This window comes from Antechinus flavipes, chromosome 1 (genome assembly GCF_016432865.1).
Source record: "Antechinus flavipes isolate AdamAnt ecotype Samford, QLD, Australia chromosome 1, AdamAnt_v2, whole genome shotgun sequence".
NCBI lineage: Eukaryota > Metazoa > Chordata > Mammalia > Dasyuromorphia > Dasyuridae > Antechinus > Antechinus flavipes.
This window is the reverse complement of record NC_067398.1, coordinates 318,745,740-318,770,090: the sequence shown is the minus strand read 5'-3', so window position 1 is coordinate 318,770,090 and position 24,351 is coordinate 318,745,740. Positions and strand designations below refer to the sequence as shown.

The 24,351-nt window shown below is 36.5% G+C and overlaps 1 protein-coding gene across 10 annotated transcripts in view; it reads right to left on the bottom strand.

Moving 5' to 3' along the window:
• The window catches only part of LOC127541238 (transducin-like enhancer protein 1), a 116,501-nt gene that overhangs the window by 25,527 nt on the left and 66,623 nt on the right, over window positions 1–24,351 (bottom strand). For 4 of the 10 annotated variants that reach the window (XM_051966486.1, XM_051966468.1, XM_051966500.1 and 1 more), the window contains exons 9-15: window positions 21,187–21,303; window positions 17,698–17,751; window positions 16,939–17,091; window positions 14,434–14,578; window positions 12,852–13,042; window positions 12,230–12,280; window positions 10,867–10,943 (exon numbers count right to left, since the gene is read on the bottom strand). In XM_051966486.1, the coding sequence (XP_051822446.1) occupies window positions 10,867–10,943; window positions 12,230–12,280; window positions 12,852–13,042; window positions 14,434–14,578; window positions 16,939–17,091; window positions 17,698–17,751; window positions 21,187–21,303 (788 nt within the window). The remainder of the gene's footprint in view (window positions 1–10,866; window positions 10,944–12,229; window positions 12,281–12,851; window positions 13,043–14,433; window positions 14,579–16,938; window positions 17,092–17,697; window positions 17,752–21,186; window positions 21,304–24,351) is intronic. The other 6 variants (XM_051966509.1, XM_051966531.1, XM_051966526.1 and 3 more) reach the window with 3 other exon arrangements.

The window sequence follows — 24,351 nt, the reverse complement described above, 5'->3', positions numbered from 1 at the left end:
GTGCTAATGAGGTTGATTGTTCAATCTGTAAAGGCAAGTTTACTAGTCACCATATTTGAATGCTAATCTCATGGTTTCAGATGTATATCTATAAAGTATATATGGCACCAGGAAAAAAAAAATAGAAAAAGGCAAGTGTACAAGTCCAAGAACTAGAGGGTCTGTATATGAAAAGATACAATTTAGAGGGCATTGAAGTATCTGAAGAAAGGAAGGAAAAAAGAAAGAAAAATGAAAATTCATCAATAAATAATTACTAGCTCAAATGTCCACTTTTCTATCCATGTCTTTAGTCAGAATAATCTATATAACACATTAAGGGCATTAGAAGGGAACATATAAGTTTTTACAAATGGTATTTCAGAGCAGATCTCATTTTTACCATCAAATAACTGTGAGAAAGATGGATGGCAAACAAAATTATAGTGTGTTTAATGTTTGTCAATGGGGGGAAAAAAGCATGCAATTCAAAAAAGACATCACCTTAAAGGGTCCCATCTAACAACGTGGTTCCCATGCATATGGCAGAAATATTCAAGATTCAATAAGCCATAAACCTTGTTTGACAAATCTTTTTGACATTATCAAGTCATAAAACAGGAAGACAAAAGATCAGCAAAAAATGATTGCCAGTGTCACTGAAGTGAACTAGTATAGAGTTCAAGCTGAAGACTTACAGATACTGAGATGCTCTTGTGTAGTCAGTTCCAGAACCACTGTATAACTGTTCTTAATATTTTTGCGTCATAGATTCTTTTGGCAGTTTAACAAAGCCTATGGATTCTTTCATATTTTTTAAAATTCATAATTGAAGATAATGCAAAATTTTTCAGAACATACATAAATATGTGAAAATAAAGACGTAAATTTTTTCTCATCCAATTTCACAGAGTGTGACGACCGTGCTAGCACCCAGGACATCCCAGAATCAGCCGGAGTCAGGATAAGCAAAAGTCCTTAGTCTTTATTCTTGGTCCTTAGACACAGGATTGAACAGGATGGAAGCAGAATCTCCGTGACCACCTTCTCCCTTATCTATTGCCAAAATGTGACTCTGGCCACTCTTACTCCACCCCCTAGTCCCTCCTACAATCCTCCGTATACACCAGTCATTGAGCCAGCACAGGACAGTGGGAAGGGCCATTTTCCAAGCATATGCCCATAGAGTGTTGTCCAATCAGTAGTTAGCCTCAAGTGCTTGGCTGTCCTGACCTCAGTGCATCGACTCAATAGTTTCAGCCCTCTACAACAGAGCACACATAACCTGTCCAGTCCATGGACCCCAGGAAGTTAAGCATCTCTAATGTAGAACATCCTAAAAGACACTCACAATCATACAATCACCTATCCAAACAAAACCAAGTTGATTAAAAAAAAAAAAAAAACTTCTCCCAATTATTGCAAAAGCTTGGACAGACAACCTAGAGGACTTAACCATTTTCATAATGACAGGTAATAAAAATGGACAATAAGAAGAGTGAATTGGATTGCCTATGGGAAAGTCAAATTCTTTAAGTGATCCAAAATTTTCCATGAAATAAAGAGAAAATCTTTTTAATATCAAAAATGTTCTGGTGGCCTTATAAGGTTGGGTTGTTAGGCATGGAATAATAGCAGGATAATAATAGCATCAACCTCCCAGGATTGTTTTAATAATAAAACGAGATAATATTTGAAGTGTTCTGTAAATCTTAAAAGTACTATATAAATGCTTGCTATTAATATTATTATTATTTAGCTGGTGTTTAAAACATCTAGATAGACTAACTACCACAATGTGTTTTATCAATGCCATCTATTATACAAAGGTCCCAATTTAAAAATAAGTGTGAAGGCAACAGTCCTAAAAATAAGAGACCTATATTTTAAACTACAGTTCACTTCCCTAATTGTGTGACTTTGGACAGAATCTTTGAGTTGGAAGGTAACATCTATTCCAACTTCTCCTTTTGACAGTGATGAAAATAAAATTCAGATACATGCAGTGAAACATTCAAAATCACAGTGAGTGACAAAGCAAAGACAAAGGATCCAGGTTCCCTTATTTCTAGTTTAACTATTCTTACTTAACCTCAGTTTCTTCATCTGGTCACTTCACAGCTCTTGAATTCTTTGATTTCACTATTTTGGTCTCCAAAAACTCAAAAATGGCCCTTTTTCCTTCCACTATAGAATGAGAAATTAAGGTTAATTCTAACACTAAGAGATAATGCCAGGTCCAATTACTGACTCAGAAAAGGGATAAAGCAAATAAGCTAGAAAGAGATGCAAAGTTTAGTAACTGACCTAATTTCAGCTATAAGCATTAAATTAAATTCATAGGCCAAAGGGGAAAAAAAACATTAGTGACTCACTACAGAATCTTTCACAGCCAGACATTAAAGTCTCCCAGTAAAAATACTCATGCTTTCATTCTTTTAAAAGATTAAGTACAAATTAAGCTTTTGAAACTGCCTCTCAGAATTTTACATGATTCCTATTCTACCTTCTAGAGTTTGACACAATAACAAGGAATGAGGTATTTTCCCTGTCATGTAACAAATAAGAGAGGCAACATGTTTCAACAGAATAAGGAGATCTTAAGAATGAGGAGCGTTAAGTACAAATCCTGCCTCTGACTCACTCTGGCCAAGGGGCTCTGGGCAAATCACATAACCTTTCTCTGAATAAATTAATGAATGAATGAATGAAAGCATTAATTAAGCTATATGTGAAAAAGCACTGTACTAAGCAAAGGGGAACAAATGTTCCATCTCTAAGATGTTTCTGCTCTCAAGAAGCTCTTCTTCTAATGGGCGAGACAACACACACAAAAGGTTTAGCTCCAAGTCAGATGAAAAGGTCCTATTGTCCTTAAGCACCAAAGGAGATGGTAGAGAATTTTATTTATATCTACTCATAAAATGGTATTTCTCTCAAATTAAGATAATTCTGAGATACCACTACACACCTCTGAGATTGATCAAGATGAGAGGAAAAGATAATGAAAATATTGGAGGGGATGTGGGAAAACTGGGACACTGATATATTTTTGATGGAACTGTGAATATATCCAGCCATTCTGGAGAGCAATTTGGAATTATGCCTAAAGAGCTATAAAACTATGCATACCTTCTAAGCCAGCAGTGTTTTCTTCTAGGCTTATATCCCAAAGAGATCTTAAAGGTAGGAAAGGGACTCACATGTGCAAAAATGTTTGTGGCAGCCCTTTTAGTAGTGACTAGAAACTGGAAACTGAATGCATGCTAATCAATTGGAGAATGGCTGAATAAATTATACTATACTACACTACAATTATAGTATATGAATGTTATGGAATATTATTGTTCTGGAAGAAATGACCAACAGGATGATTTCCGAGAGGCCTGGAGAGACTTACATGAACTGATGCTGAATGAAATGAGCAGAACCAGGAGATCATTATACACGGCAACAAGATTATAAGATGATCAACTCTGATGGACATGGCTCTCTTCAACAATGAGATGATTGAGCTCAGTTTCAATGATCTCATGATGAAGAGACCATTTATACCCAGAGAGGATTGTGGGAACTGAGTGTGGATCATTAACACATAACATTCTCACTCTTTTTGTTGTTGTTCTTTTATATTTTGTTTTCTTATTCTTTTTCTTTCCTTTTTGATCTGATCTTTCTTGTGCAGCAAGATAATTGTCCAAATATGTTTATATACTAGATTTAACATATATTTTAACATGTATAACATAATATAGGATTACTTGCCATCTGGGGAGGAATGGGGGAGGGGGGAAGGAGGGAGAAGTTTGGAACATAAGGTTATGCAAGGATCAATGTTAAAAAAATTATCCATGTATATATTTTGAAAATAAAAAGCTTTAATTAAAAAAAATTATAAAAATCTTAAAAGTGCTATATAATAAATGCTTGCTTTTAATATTATTACTATAATGTGATATTTCCGATGTTGAATCATTTGACAGTGCCAGGGACTTTGATAGGAACTTTCTTTTTTTGGAATTTCAGTAAATAGTGACAGCAGCATATTTAGGAGCAATTGCCAAGCCACTCTCCATAAGGGATGTTTCTCAGACGATGTCTAAGGGCAATGGCCTGGTAGCATTGCTATTCCTGCCAAACAACTCTGACACTATCAGTTGCAAAGCAGTTGCTGATTTCAACTGGTAGAAGTTCTTTTAGTGACAACTCCTCAAATCATTAAAAGTCTGAACATTCTCTTACCCCTAAAGGTACACAGATAGGTCGTGAACCTGGGATTTGATTGGTGTAGGAAATTCCTAAATAAACTCCTGACACTAATGTAAATTAGCATCTTGTAATGTGTAATGTTAATACTAATGTAAGTTAATACTATTCCAGAGTTATCCATAACCATAAAAGATTATGCACCATATATGAGTCAATATGTATCAAAAGTAAAACCTAAACCCAGATCTCTACCCACTATTTAACACCAACTCTAAACCAAAACCATCCATTGCCATATAACCACCAAATAATACAATAAGATCTTGAATTTTATTGTTGTCAGTCAGCCTGACTTTCTAATCAGGAAAAGGTGACAGGAAGTTTGTTTTGAGAGAAATGCTGGGAGTTTTAAACTCTCTTCACTAACAGAAGGATTCAACCAATTTAATTTTTTTCTCAAAAAGTGGCTATGCAAGGTGTGCTTAATATAAAACTTTGAAGAATTAAAAGGAGAAAAGGTTATTGTTATTGTTTTAACTTGTCATCAAAAAAAACCAGATCCTTAGCTCTGCAACATGTCCAATTAGCAGAAGGAAAAAATCATTCCAATCACCAAGTTAATGGGCTCTACTTTGATGTTTTTCATTTTCCACAGAAAACCATTCATTAGTATTAAGCTTTTTCTTCCAAAGCGTATTCATATATACTGGTTCAGACCAGCCTTAAAAAAACAGGCTGATCATGATAATATTTTTTTTGCCTTTTTTTTGGGGGGGTGGGGGGAGGGGGACCTGAGGCAACTGGGGTTAAGTGCCTTGCTCAGGGTCACACAGCCAGGAAAGTGTGAAGTGTCTGAGGCCAGATCTCAACTCCAATCTTCCTGACTTCAGGGCGGGTGCTCTGTCCACTGCACCACCTAGCTGCCCCTGATAATGATAATATTTCAAAAACTCATTTGGAGGTTTCCCCCAGTTAACATTTCTATATTGTTAATGAGTTTAGTCTTTTTTCAAGTATAAGATCTGAGAAAAGGTTAAATGGAAGAATTATTTTTGGCTTCATTTCATCACACACAATAATGCTGTCATTTAATCATCAGATGAGGACAATATCCTGATACAAAGAAATATACCAAAAACATCACCTAGCTTGTAAAAATGTATTTTCCCAGGGTTCAACAATGTATGTGTTATTCAAGCTATTCAGCCAAAAAATATTTGAGAAATACACGTTTTTTCCCTTGGCAATTCCTTTTCTTCCAAGTCTTAATATCACCTCTGTGAAATCTATATATTTCCACTCTCATTTCCAATTGCTTGCCAGAGGTCACCACCTGGACACTGGTCCTTTACTCTCCCTCGTTCCCACATCTAATCAGTTCACTAGTTTTCTTAATTCTAGGAGTATGAATAATGAATAAGGATTTGAGATTTTATAATAGTAAGACACCCCCCCGCTAACAAGGTCATACTCCAATTGGGAGAGAAAATAGATAAAAAGAGAAGTCAGCTATAGCAAAAGGCCTAAAAAAGGGCAGTGAGAATGTAAACGGCAAGACCCAAGCCTTCTTAGGGAACATTAGCAAGCCAGGTTCTGAAGGCAGGGCAGAATGCAAGACTCAGAGGATATTAGGAGGCAACAGCAAGAGGTTCTCCATTTCAACACAAGGATTAGAGCTGGTGACTCCCAGCTCAGCCAAGCAGTATGAATAGTCTGTGTCATCTGAAGGAAAGCAAAGAGAAAGGGGTATCCTCACAGTAGGTCATTCTGGCGCCCTGTCACCTACCTGTCCCCTCCACTCTGCTCTCTTTGACCTTGCTAGTCCCAGACAAACTCCCCACTCAACCCAACCAGGTTCCTTGAACCTTTCCTATTACAAGCTGTTCATTTTTAAAAGAATGCTTCCTATCGCTAAACTATGATTCAATGGGTTTTTTCTATTTCTTCCAGCCCCAACTCTGACTCCTGCTGGCTAAAAGCAATGTCTTCTTTGTTCCAGTCACATTCTATTGAGAACAATCATTTTCTGTTTATATGCCATATCATCTCTATTTGATAATAAGCTTCTTGAGGGTAAAGATAACAGTATTTTTCATTTTTGTGTCTCCTACAAGTTACACATTCTTTTGCAAATAGATGCTTAATTATAAGTTATAATGGATAATATTTACATAGCACTTTAAGATTTGCAAAGTGCTTTCCATCTAATTCAATAATAATGATGATAACAATGACTGTTGACTCTTGTATATTGCTTACCAGGAAGTCATTCAAGCTATTCACCAAAACCTGTACTTCAGAAGTAAGTATACATTTGCCAGATACCGTGCTAAATAAACACTTTACGATTTTTAAAGCATTTGAACCTCACAACTCTGCAAGAAAGGTGCTATTTTTAATTACTCTTCTGTCCCATGGAAGGAAGCAGACAGAAGCTGGGTGACTTGCCCAGGGTCACACAACTACTAAGTGTCTTGAGCCTAGATTTGAATTTAAGTCTCCTTGACTTTGGGTCCATCATTCTAGCCACTGTGTCACTAGTTTGCTGAGTTGAAATGTCAGACTACTAATGTTATACTGCCCACAGGAGTGATTTGAATAATTTCCAGTGGTGAAAAGTGGAAGCTTTATGTTTATCCAGGTACTCTAGAAATGGTGGCATATGTGCTGCAAGTGCAGACTGGTGCAAATTGTCCTTTCCTGTTTTTATTATTTGCCAATACATTTGTATACTCTAAATTTGCCAAGACACATTGGGAGGGGAGAGAGTGGTGGGAGCAGATTTTAGAGAACAGGAAAGCAAATCACAATTACCCAACAACTCAAATGCATCATCAGCTCTTGGAGTAAGGCCAGGACCTACCCTACATCCCAAAGAAATTATCTACAGATTCCTAGTTTGCCAGAGGGCAGAAAAAGTAGCTCAATTAAAATCCATATAGTATCACTGTTAACTCCACTAAGACAAAGATTTGCAAAAGATAACAGACGGGGAGGGGGGGGGGGGGGGACGGGACACGGTGTACTAGAGTCAGCAAAAATGGAATCACCCTAATTTTCAAATCCACCAAGAAAAGTAAGTTGGAAACTTGAGCGTGGTGAGTAAAAGAAAAGGCAGAAAATTCAGTTAACAAAAACAACAAAAAACAAACAAGAAGTATACTTCTTCAATGACGTGTCTGTATTGCTATTGTACGCTCTCTTTTATAAAACATCTTTTTGCTAAGAGGCAATCTTATATCATATAAAACTAAATGTTTTTTCCTATAATTCCAACCTCCAAAAGGTACTTGAAAGATGTCCATGACATACTCAACTGGGATGGTGATGCATGCCTGTAATCCCAACTACTAGGAAGACAGAGGCTAGTGGAATGCTTAAGTTTAAGAGTTCTACAGTAGATAACCAATTAGCTATTTGCACCAAGTCTGAAACCAATATGGTGGGTCCCCACATTATCTAAGGTTGGGCAAACTGGACCAGATTGGAAATCAAGCAGCTCAAAGTTCCTGTCTAAACTCAACTGGCACTGCGATTAGGAGCAAGGGTGGACACAACATTTTTAGCTGGGATAAGGTATGGAGACTCATGCTTTCCCCTCCAAAAAATTTAATCCCATAACAGTGGGACAGTTGATTCCTGAATTATACATGTAGTATCCTAAGAGAACAGCTGTAAGTTGGAGACTCAAACCAAGCTATTATCCGTTTATACCACTTACATCAATAGCACCAGTTTAGATAGGCAGTTGGCTATAAATGAATGCCTTTGATCTAATTTCTAGACTCTTCCACACACTAACAAGCTAAAATAAAACATAACAAACATTTATTAAGCATGCTATATATGCAAATCTCTGTGCTAAATCTAGGGAAGATGCAAAGCTTAAATCTAACCATTCCCTACATGTATCTGGGGAGTTCACTGTCTAATGAGCTGATCATTAATTACCCTAAGTACACATAAATTTTTTGACCTCCTTAAAACATATCCATAGGAAAAGAACAAAAAGATAAAAAGCAAAAGGAAGATAAGAAAGCCCTATATGAACTGATGAAAAAGTGAACTTGGTGGGACCAGAAAATAATGTCTACACAACAACTATAACACAATGTACACGGAAATAACAACAAAGCAATCAAAACAGCATCATAAAACCACAATGGCCAAGTTCTGATCTAACAAGAGATAAGAAATGTCACCTCCACTTGCTTTTGGTTGGGGAGAGGGAGAGCCAAAGTTATGGAATACTACAGATACTGCATTTTTGAACTATGTTGTTTAGTTTTCCTGACCTTTCATTTTTAATTCTTTATCATAAGAGATGAGTGCCCTGAGAGAGAACTGGGAAATTACAATAAAAGGAAACATAAGAAATATAAAAACAAAAGATATAATTTAAAAAAAAAAAAGCAAAACTGTAGATCTTCAATGAATCTGGCATGAATTCCTAATTCCTAATAAAGGAGTCCTAGTAAAGAAATCAGGTAGGAGAAAGAGATAGCAGTCTACACATCCAAAGACCAAAGGATGCACACGCTTGAATTGTCTAAACCACAATGATGTAAGACTTTTTTCAGCACATCTAAAAAGAGACTTGTTCTCTAGTAAAAGCTAGCTGCTTTGTTCTCTGGGACGTTAATCCCCATAGCTGAGTTAGCCTTGAATATTAACTTACAAATCAGAATTATTTAAATTCCAAGGCAATGTGGTATATAGCAAGAGTGGGAATCCAGAAATCTGAGTTGGAGCACCATTTCTCCTAATTAGCTCTGTGTGTGTGTGTGTGTGTGTGTGTGTGTGTGTGTGTGTGTGTGTGTGTAAGAGAGACAGACAAGACAGATGAAGAGAGGAAAGGAAAGGAGGAAGGAAAGAGGAGAGAGAAAGAAAACAGACAGACAGACAGACACTGACTGGAAAGATAGGAAGAGGTCATGTTACAAAAAGCTTTAAATGCCAAAGAAAGAACTTTAACTAATGTTGAAGGCACCTTGACCAAGTCATTTGCCTTACTGACCCTCAGAACTTCATCACATATAACCAGAGAGCAGTGTGGTATAGTGAATAGACTCAGAAAGATCAGGAAACAAGTCCTATCTCTGACATAGACTGACTGCATGACATTGGGCGAGTCATTTAACTTTTCACTGTTTCCAGGCATCCCTCTAGATACCCACTTGCACTGGAAGAGAGTTGACTATACTACTTAAGTAACAGGCCTGGTACTAAAAATAAATAAATAAATCCAAAAACAAATCCCTAACAGATGAACCAGATGATATTTAAGGTTCTTTCCAGGACTAAAATCACACTGGGGATGGAATAAACTGGAGGAAGCTCTGGGTTACAGAGTTAATCTGTATTTTGTTTTATTTTTATGCAGATAAACAGGAACGGCCTACATTATATTTTAAATCTTAGCATTATTGTTTATTTCATTTTTTTTCACTCAACTTTCTTTCTTAAATTTTTCAAATTCCTACCACTTCTTTCAATCTAATGTAAACAATAGCATCAATTTTAAGGAATCAAATTTCACGGTAATACACATTAATAGATATGAAAAGTAGAGTAATGGGAATCTGATTTCTCTGACAGAGGTGATGGGTCAGGAATTCAATTTTCCCCTTACATTGTGTTTGGGTGGTCCATTTGAAACATAGTTCCATTTGCAATCATACTGTGTGTGAGTGGGTATGTTTTAAAAGAACCACTACTCGTCATATATTGCATTATTCTAAACTAAATTGATTGAAACACATGAAAAGGCTGCAGAATCAGTAATATTTAGCAATAATATTTAACATACTGTTGCTAAATTATATGTTATTTAAATGTTCAAGACCTAAAACATTTTAAGAGAGTTTTCATTAAATCTAGGCAAAACTACATTTTAACTTTTAGGGCAGCAGAGGCATATACAGATAGGCTTAAGGAGAAGGTTTTTAAATAAAATGTGAACAATGAATTTTTACTTCATTCAGAAATTTGACATTTAATGATTACTTAAATTTTTCTTGTTCTTTTTCAAAGATAAAGTAACTTATAGTTAGATGTTTTTCAATTTTTAAAAATATGGGAAATTTTAAATAATTATCTTCTTACCTTCTTCTCAAAAGCTCTATTTTGCCATTCAATCTCTGCTCTTTTGAATCTGCCCAAGTATTCACATAAAATTAGTGAGCACTATCTAAATTTCAATTGTTGAGTATCTGGTAGCCCATTGTCCGTCAAAAATTTACTTTTGCCAAAAATAAGATGATAACTGGGCTCCACTATTAGTAATGAATAAAAAAGATAATCTCAATTGTTTTCAATGTTAAGAGCCGATAAAAGCTTATTACTGAAAAATCTAACCTCTGTCCTCTGAATGAATGGCAAAGCATCCTTCTGGGAAAATGATTAACTCAGTACATTTTATCTTCCTGCAGATTGATGCTGCTCACTCTACAAATAGATTCTCTCCAGAAATGGTTAAATTCACGAGGTTACCAACAACATGCAGTACATATGACACCTACTAGCTATGTATTAATAGAAAATGCTGGCAGTCACTGAGCTAAAACATTTGAAATCTCCTTGGAAACACCCAAGCCAGTAATCCCTTTGGGATTTTTGTTTGCCAATGATTAAATCTCTTCCCATTTAGAAAGTTACTAAAGAGTTAAAGGTACTTACGGTTTGCCTCCTGGGATTCCTGCTAGATTTGGAGGGATTGTGGGTACTCTCATGTGAGGAGGGGGGTCAAAACCAACCTGAATAAAGGGGGGGAAAAACAAAAGGAAAAGAACAGCTCAGAGACTTTGGGAAGAATTGGATACAGCAGGTGACAAGATAATCATTTTGATAACTTTTATATCTCTTTAAGGGAAAGAAGGAAGGAAACATACATTTATTAAGCTCTCACTATGTGCCAGGTACTGTGCTATGTACTTTGCAAATATCTTATCTGATGCTCATAAAAACCCTGGAAAATACTTTCTATTATTATCCCTATCTTAAACTTGAGGAAATTGAGACAAATGGTGTTAAGTGCTTTGACCAGGGTCACATAACTAGTTAATACCTGAGGATGGATTAGAACTCAGATTTATCTGAGTATAAAAAGAGGACAACATTTGATGATACTTGCCCAAGACCTTTTTTTCCCCTCTAACTCATTCAGAAAATATGCTAGAGAATAATGACATCTGTTAAATGTTTTATACAAGTCCACCCACAGAGGTTATATAATTATCCAAACAGGACAGGCCAATACAGTTATTTTGAAGAAAAACCAAAACCAAAACCTGTGTTTAAGATGATAATCAACTTTGCATGCCATTCTTTGAGACTTTACAATGCTCCATTTATCCACCCACTCTCCCACAAATAATATGAACAAGTAGATGGACCCAAACCTACTAATAGAGCCCACAAAATGTCTAACTCAAGTGATCTAATAAATCTGATAATCATATCTGACAAATCATGTTTGTACACTATTTATGGTCAATTTTTAATCCCTGGTTCCATTCCTCCTACTGCTAAACATGTTCCCTGGCCAACATTCCCAATCATTACCAGCGTGTACCCATATAATACAAATTTACTTTAATCATACTATCAAATTACATACAATCAAGCATTTCACCTGCAGGAGCCGTGGAAAGATAAGTCAATACTACATACACAAATTCCTTTCCTTATATCAATGACCAAATCTGCTTTCCAATCTTTCTAACAAAAGAGAGAAGAGAAAAAAAGAGAAGAGAAGAAAAAAGAGAAGAGAAGAGAAGAGAAGAGAAGAGAAGAGAAGAGAAGAGAAGAGAAGAGAAGAGAAGAGAAGAGAAGAGAAGAGAAGAGAAGAGAAAAAGTAAAGAGATTTCCTCCTTCTTTTATAGAAAGACTAAAGATATTCTCAGGAATTCAGTCTTTTTTTTTTTTCTTTTTTTTTTTTTTAAATATAGACCTCAGGACTTATACATACATTCTATACACAATTCAGCTTAAAGGAATTTTTTTTTAAAAAAAAAAGTAGGAGGCTAGAACTGGAAGGTACCTTAGAGGCCATTTGATGCAATCCCCATTTTAAAGATAAGGACTTGAAGGACTTGAAGAAATAAAGGATACATGGGTTAAGTATAAAAGTCAAAGTTTGAAGTAAGGGTCCTCTGATTCCATATCCAGAATGCTTATCAAGAATTATAACCATTTTTATTTTATTTTTTAACTAAGGAAGAAAAAATTTTTTAAAAAGAATTAAAAGCCTTATGTGAACTTTCATTCAAGTAGTCTTAAAACACCCCCCTTCCCACACACACAACTGTGGTGGAGGAAAACCAGATGTTTCCAACCACTACAGTCCCTCATAGCTTCCTAATACTACCTTTTTTTTAATCCAAAAAATAAGTAAAACAAAAACAGTTTGGCATTTATTAATGAACCATATCATTGATGAAGGCTGGCAGAAAGGAAAACGTACGTAAATACACTGAGAGTCTTTGTTTTTAAGGTGTGGGGTTTTGCTATTCTTGACCACGTAGCGCAGTGAGACACACAAGGAAGCAGTCAGCCCCTGGTGTTTCTCCAGCCCAGGAGTTTGACAGGGGTAAATGAGGCATGCAGCTTTTCTCACTGAACCAAAACCCATCCCACTGAGATGGAAGCAGTGTGTGGCCTACCATTGGGGATCGTCCGTAGGCCACCACGGCAGCTGCAGCTGCGGCGGCACTCATCTGGGGAGACATGTTGTGTAAACTTGCGTAAGCTGCTCCAGGGCTGGTCAGCTCTCCATTCATGCCAGCATGGGGGACCATTCCAAATGGAGCAGGGTATGGGCCTGGTACTGCCAGAGGTGTCCTCAAACCAGCTGCTGGAAAGGAACCAACACTGTGGTAACCCAATGTGCTAACTGGAAGGTGATCTCTAATACCATTATTGTTTTCTCACATACGTGACAGATACAGGAAGGAAAACAAAGAATGTCATCTTGGAAAGTATATACAATCCTTTCTTCCTTGGAGCTCAAAATTAAGTAGCGTGAAAGGTAAGGAACAATATAAAGCACTTTCATAAATATTTTTCATTTTCTCTGTCTCTCTACCAGTGTAAGGTACAGGAGAAGGGGTGTTATTTTAATTGAAAAGGATAGAAACTCCCTCCATTGATGCACATCAATTTGTTAGTAATTTATGGTCTTTAGCTGCCTGAGGAACAAAGCAGTTAACTTCCTCATAATCATATAGTATCTATCAGAGGCGGAAACACACTATCTACCTTTCATTTCTCTAGACCACTGGTTCCTAAGCCTTGTCATGGACTCTCCCTCCCCGCCCCCTTGCCCTTTGGCAGGCTGGTGAAGCTTTCTTACAAAGTTTTTAAAAGCATAAAATACATAGGAATACAAAGAAAACCAATTATATTGATGTACAGCTATCAAAATATAAAAATGAAACATTCACTGAAAACAGATTAAGAACCACTCATCCAGACAAAATACCTGCTGACTAGAATGGACCAAATATTAATTATATGCCCATTTTGCAGATGTGGGTTTGTTACAGAAATAAATGTATTTACTTGACCTCATCGCAGAGGAATATTTTCTTGATAAAATCTAACCTTTTCCCCTGTTCCAACTTTCCATAGAAATGAAATGTCAACCATGGTTCTGTGTAAACTAAAGAACGGTTTTAGAAGTGATTATCCTGGTGTTTATTTTCTCCTGTGCCCAAGCTGTTTCTTTTCCCAATGAGGATGATAAAGTTGAGAGTTATAAGTTTATTCATAGGCCAGCTTTGAAGTTCAAATACCCCTCACTTCCTCTGAAGGAGAGAACACTATCTCCTGAGGGACATACCTCCAAAAACTAACCAACTAAAAAAGGCAGTAGGCACACTCGAGCTCAATGTGCCAGGCTGCCTCAGCAAATATTAACTAACTCAGACACACAATAATAGTTTGGTAAGGAGATTACATTCAGAATAATTATCAGAAACTTTATTGAAGCGCCTACCATTTGGATTATTTGGAAATAAAATAAAGAGCCGAATGTAAACAGTCTGAGGCAGAAAAGGGTGCAGCTGCCGAAAACCAAGAGGGAACAGCTGTTTCTTATCATGGCTTCTCAGTGATACAAAGGAGAGTGGCAATAAGCGCATTTAATATTCATGGAGAAATGACATTACAATAAGAGTAAAAGAAGACACAACAAGAATAGAAAAGCAAAAGAACCAAAAAACCAACAGAGGTATTGTGCTCTACCAGTTTGGTTAACAAGGGGGTCCATTGTTGGAGGTTTGCCGAGGCCTGGACGAAGTCCTGGAGTTGCGCTGGTGCCCGGGGTTGGCACATCACTTCGAGGAGTTGGTGTGCTGGATTTCAGAACAGGCGTGCTGGCTTTTTCATGCTGGTATCATTAAACAAATTAAATGAGTATTATTTTTAATCCAAGCCATATTACACAATTTATCACAACAGCAGCTGGGACACTGGGCACCTACTAGCTACTCCCTCGGCCAATTTTCATAAATCCACACAATGTTGACAGCATTAACTTGTGAGCGAGAAATGTTGACCTTTCCTCTTCCTGCCAGAATTAAAATTCAAGCTAGAAAAGCAGAACATGATCACACTTCTTCCTCCGCAGATCTTTTTTTTTTTTTAAATCAGTATTTTTCTGTGAGTCTACATTCCCTGAATCACTGACATCTCAATTAACAACAAGTTAGAATGATGACCAGGGGTCATGTAGGGGGAACTTCACACTCCCCGCTCAAAACTAAGCACCAGCTTCCTTTTAAGAGGCAAGACACCCCTTCTTCTCACTTGTCAGTAACAGCAAGGGTGGGAAAGCTGGGGAGCCATCAATTTCAAAAATGCCACAAAAGCATCACTTCAAATGCAATGGGCTTTACAACATGGATCGTCAAAGTATATAGTGGCAAAAGTGGTGAACTGGGAAAACAAGCCCAGATTTGAAACCAGCCTCTGCCCTTTACTATTTCTACCTATGTGATGCTGGGCAAATCAGTTAAACCTCTGGTGCTTTAATTTCCTTGTCTGTTAAGATAAGGCAGTTCTTGGAGTCATATATCTAGAGTTGCAAAGGACCTAAAAGGTCAGCGTATCCAACCCTCCCATTTTAAAGATAAGAAAAATGAAATCACTAGAGCACCAGGTACCTCTCTCCTCACTTTCCAAAATTAAGCAATTTGCCTAAGATTTTTCCATCTTAGGGCCTTTCCAACTCTAGATTTAGGATTCTATGATCATCTTGAATGAAGAATATGGCAATCTCCTGAGAATCTTAGATGGGAAAGCTTATGGGAGAAAAATAAATAAATCACTGTCTCACAAAGCCTATTCCCTAGGGCAGGGGCCATGAACTTTTTAAATGTTTTGATAACTGTATTTCAACATAACTGATTTTCTTTGAAATTTGAGCGATGGATTTGTTTTGTACATTTAAAAATATTTATCTGAGAAGGGTCCGTAGGCTTTGTCAAACTTCAAAAGAGGTTCAGATTCAGAATATCAAAAAAAAAATAAACTCCTGACTGCTAGTAATCATATAGTATCCTAACAGTAGTGAAACCCTGTACATTTTCTAATTCTTTCTACAAAAAATTAGCCATCACTGGCACATCAAATAACTGTTCTATTATACTTCTGCCCTCAACATTTTATGAGTTACAGAATTTTCTGATGACTTAGTTCTCAGTTCTGAGTTTATACATTAACTATATATAAACACACACACACACACACACACACACACACACACCCTCCTTATAATGTATTTATATATGAGTATACGTATACACACATGCATCTATATATACACATGATGTACATGCATATATATATATATATATATATATACACAAAACATATGTATATATATATATGTATACTTTTTATTATATATGTGAGACTAAATTTTCATTAACACAAGTGCTAGTACAGATTGTGCATCTTTTAGCACCCATAGATATTCTCAGCTCCTTAAGCAAAGATAGTATGGCCTGGGGTTAAAATACACCACACAGTACACTAAAGAAATGGGGACTTTTTTCTCCCCCAAAAAGGGAAAACTTCAGAATTTTGAGATTTTTCTTCCCAGAATTTCCTTTTACAATTTCTGGGACCTATGTAGCCAGCACAAATCTCTTGAGTAAGATAGCCACATACTTAGAAAAGGGTTTGTGTGTGTGTGTGCGTGTGTGTGTGTGTGCGTGTGTGCTTTGTTTTTAATATGTAAAGGCATACAACTCAGTTGTACCTCTATATTAGAACAGGGAATCTGGCTGTTCACAAATGGATTCCACTGAGAGCTCAGACCCAGATTTAACACCTTTTCTAATTATCTGAAAGAAATAAACTATTACCTATCCTAGATGTAAGGCTCAAAAAAGGGGAGCTTTTTAATGTTGTATAGTTTGTCTTTGAAATTTTATACCATACAATAGCAGAGAAAAAAAATTAATGCCGTTTTTAAAAAAAAAAAAAAAAGAATAAAAAATAAGCTTGATATATAGAAAAAAAAAATTAAGTGCACATATTAAATCACTGCAAGGTAAAGATGCTCTCTTCAGGGATAGATATGGAAGCCTAATATTTTAAGTTAAGTTGGTAAGCAGAAGATAACTGAAGTTCAAAGTTTCTACATTTAGAACCTATTCTAGAAAATTCTCTGTCAATGTTTCTGATAAGAGGACTTTTGGAAAAAAACAGAATGAATACTCTTCATGGAAGCCTAAAACTTACCAAACTCATTTCTTTGGATTTCAAGGAAGTAGAACTTCCTGAGGATGCTGTAGATGCTGGACTGCTTGAGGCATCTTTTTTCAGCAGACGGGTTTTGTCAATACCATTTTCCCGGGGTGAATGTGCAGGGCTTGCCCGTGGAGATGAGGGATCCTTCACAAAAATAATCAAAATTTTCAAAGATTTAGTTGACACTTTTAATCAATCCTACTCACAACCAAATTAATTCCCTAGATCAAAAAGGAGAAAGTGATCAGATATGACAAATAGTAAACGTTTGAATTAAGGAATGTGCATTTTATACAAAAGGTAAACTATATATTATATATAGATATATAAATAAATAAATAAAAACAGCAAGTGATTACAATCAAGCTCCCAGCCATTAGCCATTGCTAGGTAGACAGAAACCAGGAGTTTTACCTTCCCCTCTGATCACATGAATATCCTTTATATGTGTCTAATAAAAGGTGGTGGTAATGATATAAAGTAAGTTATGGGCTAGAAAAGGAAAATAATTCTATAAATTACACTTAGTAAATCAAAGAAACTGAATTACTTCTTGTTTTTGTTTTTTAAATTGAAAACGAACAATTCCATATAAAGTCTAGGTCAGGTCCATGATTGAGCAACAAGCCTTTTTCTTATCAAGTTTTAACAACAAAAAGCACCTCTGTTTAATTTCTTTTGGGAACTTATCAAACACTTTTATTCAGATCTCAAGACATTTTTGATGACACAGATTGACAGAATAATTACCTCATTGGACACATCCACAACTAAGTTGTCATCGCTTTTATCACCATCACTGTCCTAAAAAATTATTTTAAAATAGTCCTAGTTAATAGAGTGCCAAAGGTATTCAAATCATATAATTTAATTTGTATTATTAGAGCCTTATTAATGAAACCACAATCTCCTTTACACACACACACACACACACACACACACACACACGTATATTCTGATATTCTAAATTTCTTTCTCTCGATTTTAAAAAGGATATCAAAAGCTTTCTTGGATGCTATGCTTATCTTAAAACATCAATAGTTAAATTCAGCCAACATTTATAAAGCACCCACTACTACTGTGTAGATACTAGAGATATAAAAGATAAAAAGACAGTGTTTCCTAGAAGCGTTTAGAATCAAAATGGGGGTAAGAGAAGACGACAAAAATACAACATATATACAAAACTGAGTACAACACACGTGGAACTTGACTTGTAGGACAAGTGAAGAAGAGAGAAATCCCATCAGAGGGAGAATGTATTAGGGAAAGCTTCATGGAAGAGGGGACATTGGAATCATTACTGAAGAGAGAGTAACAAAAGACATGGAAGAGAGAATAGCTTCCAGACTTGTAAACAAGACTGTATGAAGGAAAGGGAAGTATAGAACCAGGTCAAGGAAGAATAGTTAAGAGTCTAATTTAGCTTGGATACAAGATATAGGAAAAAGAGATGGGAATAAGGCTAGAAAGAACAAGAATAATCAGATTAATGACAGAATTAAGGCTATTTCCTCCCATATCATCTTCCCCTTCCTAAATTCCCTATTAAGAGAAACACACAGTTATAGTCACTCAAGTCCATAAGGTTATAGCATCCTCATTCTTCATGCACAATCTATTGTCAGATCTTGATATTTCTATCTTTATTTCTAACATTTCTCATTTATTTATCCTTCTCTTCAATAATACCACCACAACTCTAATTAGTTCCAGCTCTCATCACCTTTATCCAGAAATACCCTAATAAATCTTCTATTTTGTAATTCTGCTTTATTTCCTTCATTACATGAAATCTCATTTTGTGCAGGCCTTTCCAGTATCACCCTCCCCAGCAGCCTCCTTCAGAGTGTTTTCAGTTACTCTGAATATATCTTTTGTGTAACCAATTATCTACTTTCTTCCATTAGAACATTCCTTAAGAGGAAGAACTGTTTTTTGTCATTTTTCTTTTACTATTCCTAGTCTTTAATGACTGGTATACATTAAGTTTAATAATAATGTGTTGACTGAGGAGGGCCTTAAAATACTAGAATAAGGAGTTAATATCTTATTCTATAGGAAATAAGGTGAGGTATTAGTAAATCAATTCTCCATGAAGTTGCAGTCACCATACTTTGATTCATCTGCTACTTAACCAAAAAAAGGAACTACAAATTCCTGACTAGTTACTGACTGCAATGGAATTTTTAAGACCTAGATGGAGACTTAATGTTTACATTACCCTTAAAAGTCATTCTACATTGCAAAAGAAAAAAAAAAAAGAAAAAAGAAATTGCCCCCACACACTTGACTTTTTAAGAGGGGAGTTAGTCCTTCCAGAATGTGGGCAACAACAGAAATGTTTTTATCAACAATTCAATGCACATTTATTAAATATCTACTATGTACAAAAATATCAGAGAAAACTCAAAATGAGAAAGGAGTTTATATTTCACAAGAGAGACATACAAATGTGTATTATGGAAAGCAACACAGGTGGGGAGGGAGGAGAGAGCAGCAGCCCACCCGAGCTGTACTGTAAAGGAAACAAAAGATTCTAAAAAATGGTGCTGAGAATGTTCATCCCAGATCACATATGCTGAGGCTAGCAACAGGAAACAACTAATGCAACATTGTGGAGGCAACTTTAGGAGCTCTTGGGCAGAGGAACAATAAGAAATAAGATTGGAAAGGCAGGTAGGAGTTAGTGGAGAGTGGGCTCTAAATTTTGAATTATATTCTAGAGAGTAGGAAAATAATATCTCTAAGGAGCAATGAGATTCACCACATTACAGAATATGCCCAAGTTTCTCACTGTATGAGTCACAAATGACCAAGGTGATTAAAGGATCATATATGTAGGTATGGAAAGGCCCTCAAAGATGATTTAATACAACTTCCTTACATTGAACTGAGTTAATGAGACTAAAAAGGTTAAGGGACTTGGCTAAAATTGCATGTGTAGTAAATACAGGACTTTGGAATCAACTCCAGGCCTCTGCCTCCCACACTAGAGCTTTCCCTACCATCAAAGTAGCACAGCCATTCTATTGCCAATGCCAGCTTTAAAACCAAGATGTCCTTTTTTAATACAGATATGGTTTAGTGGAAATAACAGCAAGCTTAGAAATCAAGAGATCCCTTAGCTGGAGGGTTTGCCATTAACTGGTTCTCAGACCTCAGGCAAGGTCCCTAAACCCTCAGAGCATCCTTCATTTCAACAAAGGAAAAACCACATATCCAAGGCTACAAGGGACCCTCAGGGTAATCTACTCAAACCTCTGCATTTTTAAGAGAGGAACAAACTGTGGCTTAGGATGGTAAAGTAATAAGTGGCAGAGCAAGGGAAGAAATAAGCATTTATATAGCACCTAATTTGTGCCAGGAACTAGGTTTAAGTACCTTTTCAAAAGTATCCCCTATCTTCCTCATAACACCCCTAGCAAGGGTGGCACTATTCTTATTTTCTCCGCATTTTAGACTTGAGGAAACAAGACACACACACAAGTTAAGTGATTTGCCCACAGTTATGCAGCTAGTAAGTGTCTAGGCTGAATTTGAAGTCAGGCCTTCCCAATTCCAGGCCAAATCCCCACCCCCACCCTCACTGATAGAATGTGTGAGATCACAGAGAACCAAACTCACAAGAAATTTACAAAGTCCCAGAGTGTGGCCAAACCCAATTAAAATGTAACTGGGAAATGTTTAATAAGATAAATAAGAATACAACAAAGATAATGTTAATTTGCAGTTTTGTAAGTCAATATGCCACCCATAGGGATTCATTTCTATTTGAGTTTGTTACCAGGGGCTGGATAATCTCCTAGATCCCTTCTAGTTCAAATGGTCTATAATATTACAGAACCATAACTGTCAAAAGGCTTAGTCTTTTACCCAACTCCAAAACAATTTCAAATTGTCCAAATGTACCAGTTTAATACTGAGTAATGTGGGGGGTTTTTTAGATATCAAATGAAAATGTTTTTTTTTTTTCTCCTGATACTAAATTTTAGTGTCGCTCCTTCATACACCTCTAAATCTGAGGTTTGATAAAGTACAGCATTAGTTAGTTGAGACAGGTGGTGTGTAGGTTTTAAGAGTAAATATTCTAAGATACAATGATCAATTCCCTCTACAGTGTTAGATAAACAGGAGGTCTGATAATTCCTCAGAAGCCTTCTCCTACACACGTCCTTTACTTGGCACCAAACTATCCAAAATAAACAAAATAAACCCCTTCATGGGTTATTTACTTACATAGTGACTGGAATCTTTATCATCCACCTTTCTTTTTTTGATGTCACTAGAATATTCGGGTCCATTTCTCCGTTTATCTGTTCCTCTTAGGCTATCTGGTACCAAGAGAGAATTACTCTGCCAAAGGAAAAAAAAAAGTCAATCGAAAATTTCTTTTTAAAGAACTCCCTTGTACTTTGTGAACTTCAAAATGGGACATGACAGATGCTTTGGAAATGTGATACCTAGCACAGCCTTTTATTCTATTTAACTCAAGTCATCATCAAAAGACTTTTAAAGCAAACATTAAAGAGGTTCATATATTTTGGATTGTGGACCCTGTCTTTGCCCAAATCAAGCAATTCAACTGGCTGACTTTGCACCTTACCATTCAGATTCCTATTCAACTCAATTCATTGTTAGAAGGGAAGAGCTCACAATTTATTCGTAAAAATGCCTTTGGGGAATTGTTTTTAGTGATTTACTAGATGGGAGCAAAAAAAAAAAAAAAAAAAAAGGAAAGGGGAGACAAATGAACTAATAAAACTTGAAAGAAACAACTTTCCTAGGCATTTCAATGAACACAAGGATTATCAGAATGACACTGAAAACTCTTCAAAAGAGATGGGTGTGGACTAACAATTTAGTTTCCTAAAAGACAAATCACATTTTCCACCACAACAATGAAGCCCAATTGAATTCTTTCCAATTTATTGTTGGAAATAAGATTCCGCATTTTCACCTTTAATGTTCAACTCACTGATGATGCTGGAATTTAAGAACAAAACATAACAACCCCTCCAACTTACCCCCCCCCCCCAATTAAAAAATAGGTGGTTCAGTCACAGTGAATCTTAAATAAGAAGGCCAGCCTCCCCAGGACAAAAGACAAGAGCAAAGACTAATCTTTTCCACAAACTACATAGCCTCCTTTCATACAGATATGCTAAGTACAAACTGTTGACTCAAAGAAAACTGGCATTTTAGAAATTTTGGGGTCACATGCCCTGATTCCATATGCCTACAATCCCTATCTCCCCTCAGGCTAAAGCATTACAACATGTTACAAAGAGTTCTTTTAAAGTGCAGGATTAGCATATGCAAGGGGGCAATTTGTTCAGTGATGTGTTCAGGCCATTAACAAAGCTGAAAGAGGGGTGGGAGTGGTGAGAGCAAAGCAGTTCTTTCACAAAGCTACTCCCCACTCCCCCACCCCCTTCTCAAAGAAGGCCAGAGAATTAAGAGAAGGGAAGTAAGGAGCCAACCCACATTCGCCCTGCGTTCCTCAGCCTCTTCAAAAACAAACTTTGGGTTATAAGGCTTTGGTTTCCAGGAGTAGATGCAAAAGGGCAAATATTTTATAGCACATTAAAAAAATGTGACTCAGTTCAGCGTGCATTTGGGGTTTCTTTTGCGGAGATAATGGAGTGGTTTGTCATTTCTTTTTCTAGTTCATTTTGTTGATGAAGAAACTGAGACAAGCAGAGCTAAGTGACTTTCTTGGGGTCACACAAAAGCGTCTGAGGCCAGATTTGAATTTGGGAAGACAAGCCTGACTGCAGGCCAAACATTCTTATCCATAGCCCTCAACTAACTGCTTACCAGGACAGGCAAAGTAGGGGAGGTAGTGGGTGGGGACACTGAATGACCCCCTCCTCCCAAATCAGAGATGTCACCATGGGAGCTTTCCTCTTAAACGTTAACCCGAAACCATAAGAAAGAACAGGAGGAGGAGGAGGAAGAAGAAGAAAATAGGAAACTGAAGGCAATCTGAATCCTCTTCGGCCTACTTTGGGGGCTGTATTTGAAAGCTAGTTTCAAGCTCTTTTATTCATGACTGCTCAAGCTAAACAAATGCCAAGGAGGCTTACATAAAAGCATAGGGGAGAAGGGCCCAGAGCAATTCAGTATAAAGGAACTCCAAAGTAATGTCTTTACCACAGTATTTTGTGGCTTAAAGTTGGGTTCTTTGGATCATCGAACTAATTACCTTGATAAAATGAGTGCAGAAAAATAACTATCAATTGGCCAGATCCCTACCTCAAGAAAGGTGGGAGTTGTCCCATGTTAGCTCTTTTCAAAGTTGGCTTCCCAGAGATTGCTTAGTTTTATGTCAAAGTTCCTCTCTACTGGATGATAGTGGGAAATCACTACTCTATATTATTAGGTAAGGTAATGCCTTTTCACGAGGCACAATGACTACCGCAAGGGAAGCCAAAAGAAAGTACTTGTGAGAGATTCCGAATTTTAAAACCTGAAGCTGAGGATTAAGAAGGCAGAGAGGAAAAAAAAAGTCCAAATGCTAGTTTCCCACTATAAGTCTTTATTGAACCCTTCCCCCAATATATAAACTTAATGCTCCTTTCAGAAAGGCCTAACAGGGTTTTTTGAATTGGGGCTCGGCTAATTAATGCACCTAAACATCTGCAAATTGACCACTTTCAACTATGAGCTTTAAAAGATCACAAGCACAAAATTTTCACTCTAAGTCAAATGAATTCATAGTTAATAGCACTCAGGGTCTTGGTACAGTGCCTACCACATAGTAAGTGCTAGGGTCTGAGAAAGACTTGAAAATCCTGGGCTAAGGATTCCTAGCCAGGAGTTCTCAAATTCATAGCACAATAGTGCCTAACAAGTTTTGCCAGTAGAATCATCTAAAGAATAGCTCGTATTCCTATATATATCCCAACTAAAAGTTACTGAAAGCAAAATAAGAGCTCATTCTTTGACTCCTCTCTATTTCTTTAATTTTGTCTTTGGTTTCATAATTTTTGATACAAGGAAGGAACTTCCACTCAGTCAGCATGATCCTTAGAAATCAAAAGTGAAAACAAGACAATTTAGTTTGCATATTTAAGGGGAAGGGGTGAGATATCATAGACTTTGGAGTCAAGAGGACTTAGATTCAAATTCAGCTTTGGATGTTTATTGTGTTATCGGGGCTAACCCTAAAGCAAGTTACATTTAATTTTCCGGGATAATTTTCTTCAACTGCAAAATGAGTTGGTTAGATTCATCATCTGAGGTTCCCCCCAGTTCTAGACTCATTAAGCTCAAAAATATAGGAAATTAAGGAATATTAGGCTTCTTGTACATGTATTAATGTGCCTTCTCGCCTCTTTCATAGTTTGGCTTCATTTGAATTTACATGTAATTTTGAAAGAACCTAAAATTGAGTATTAA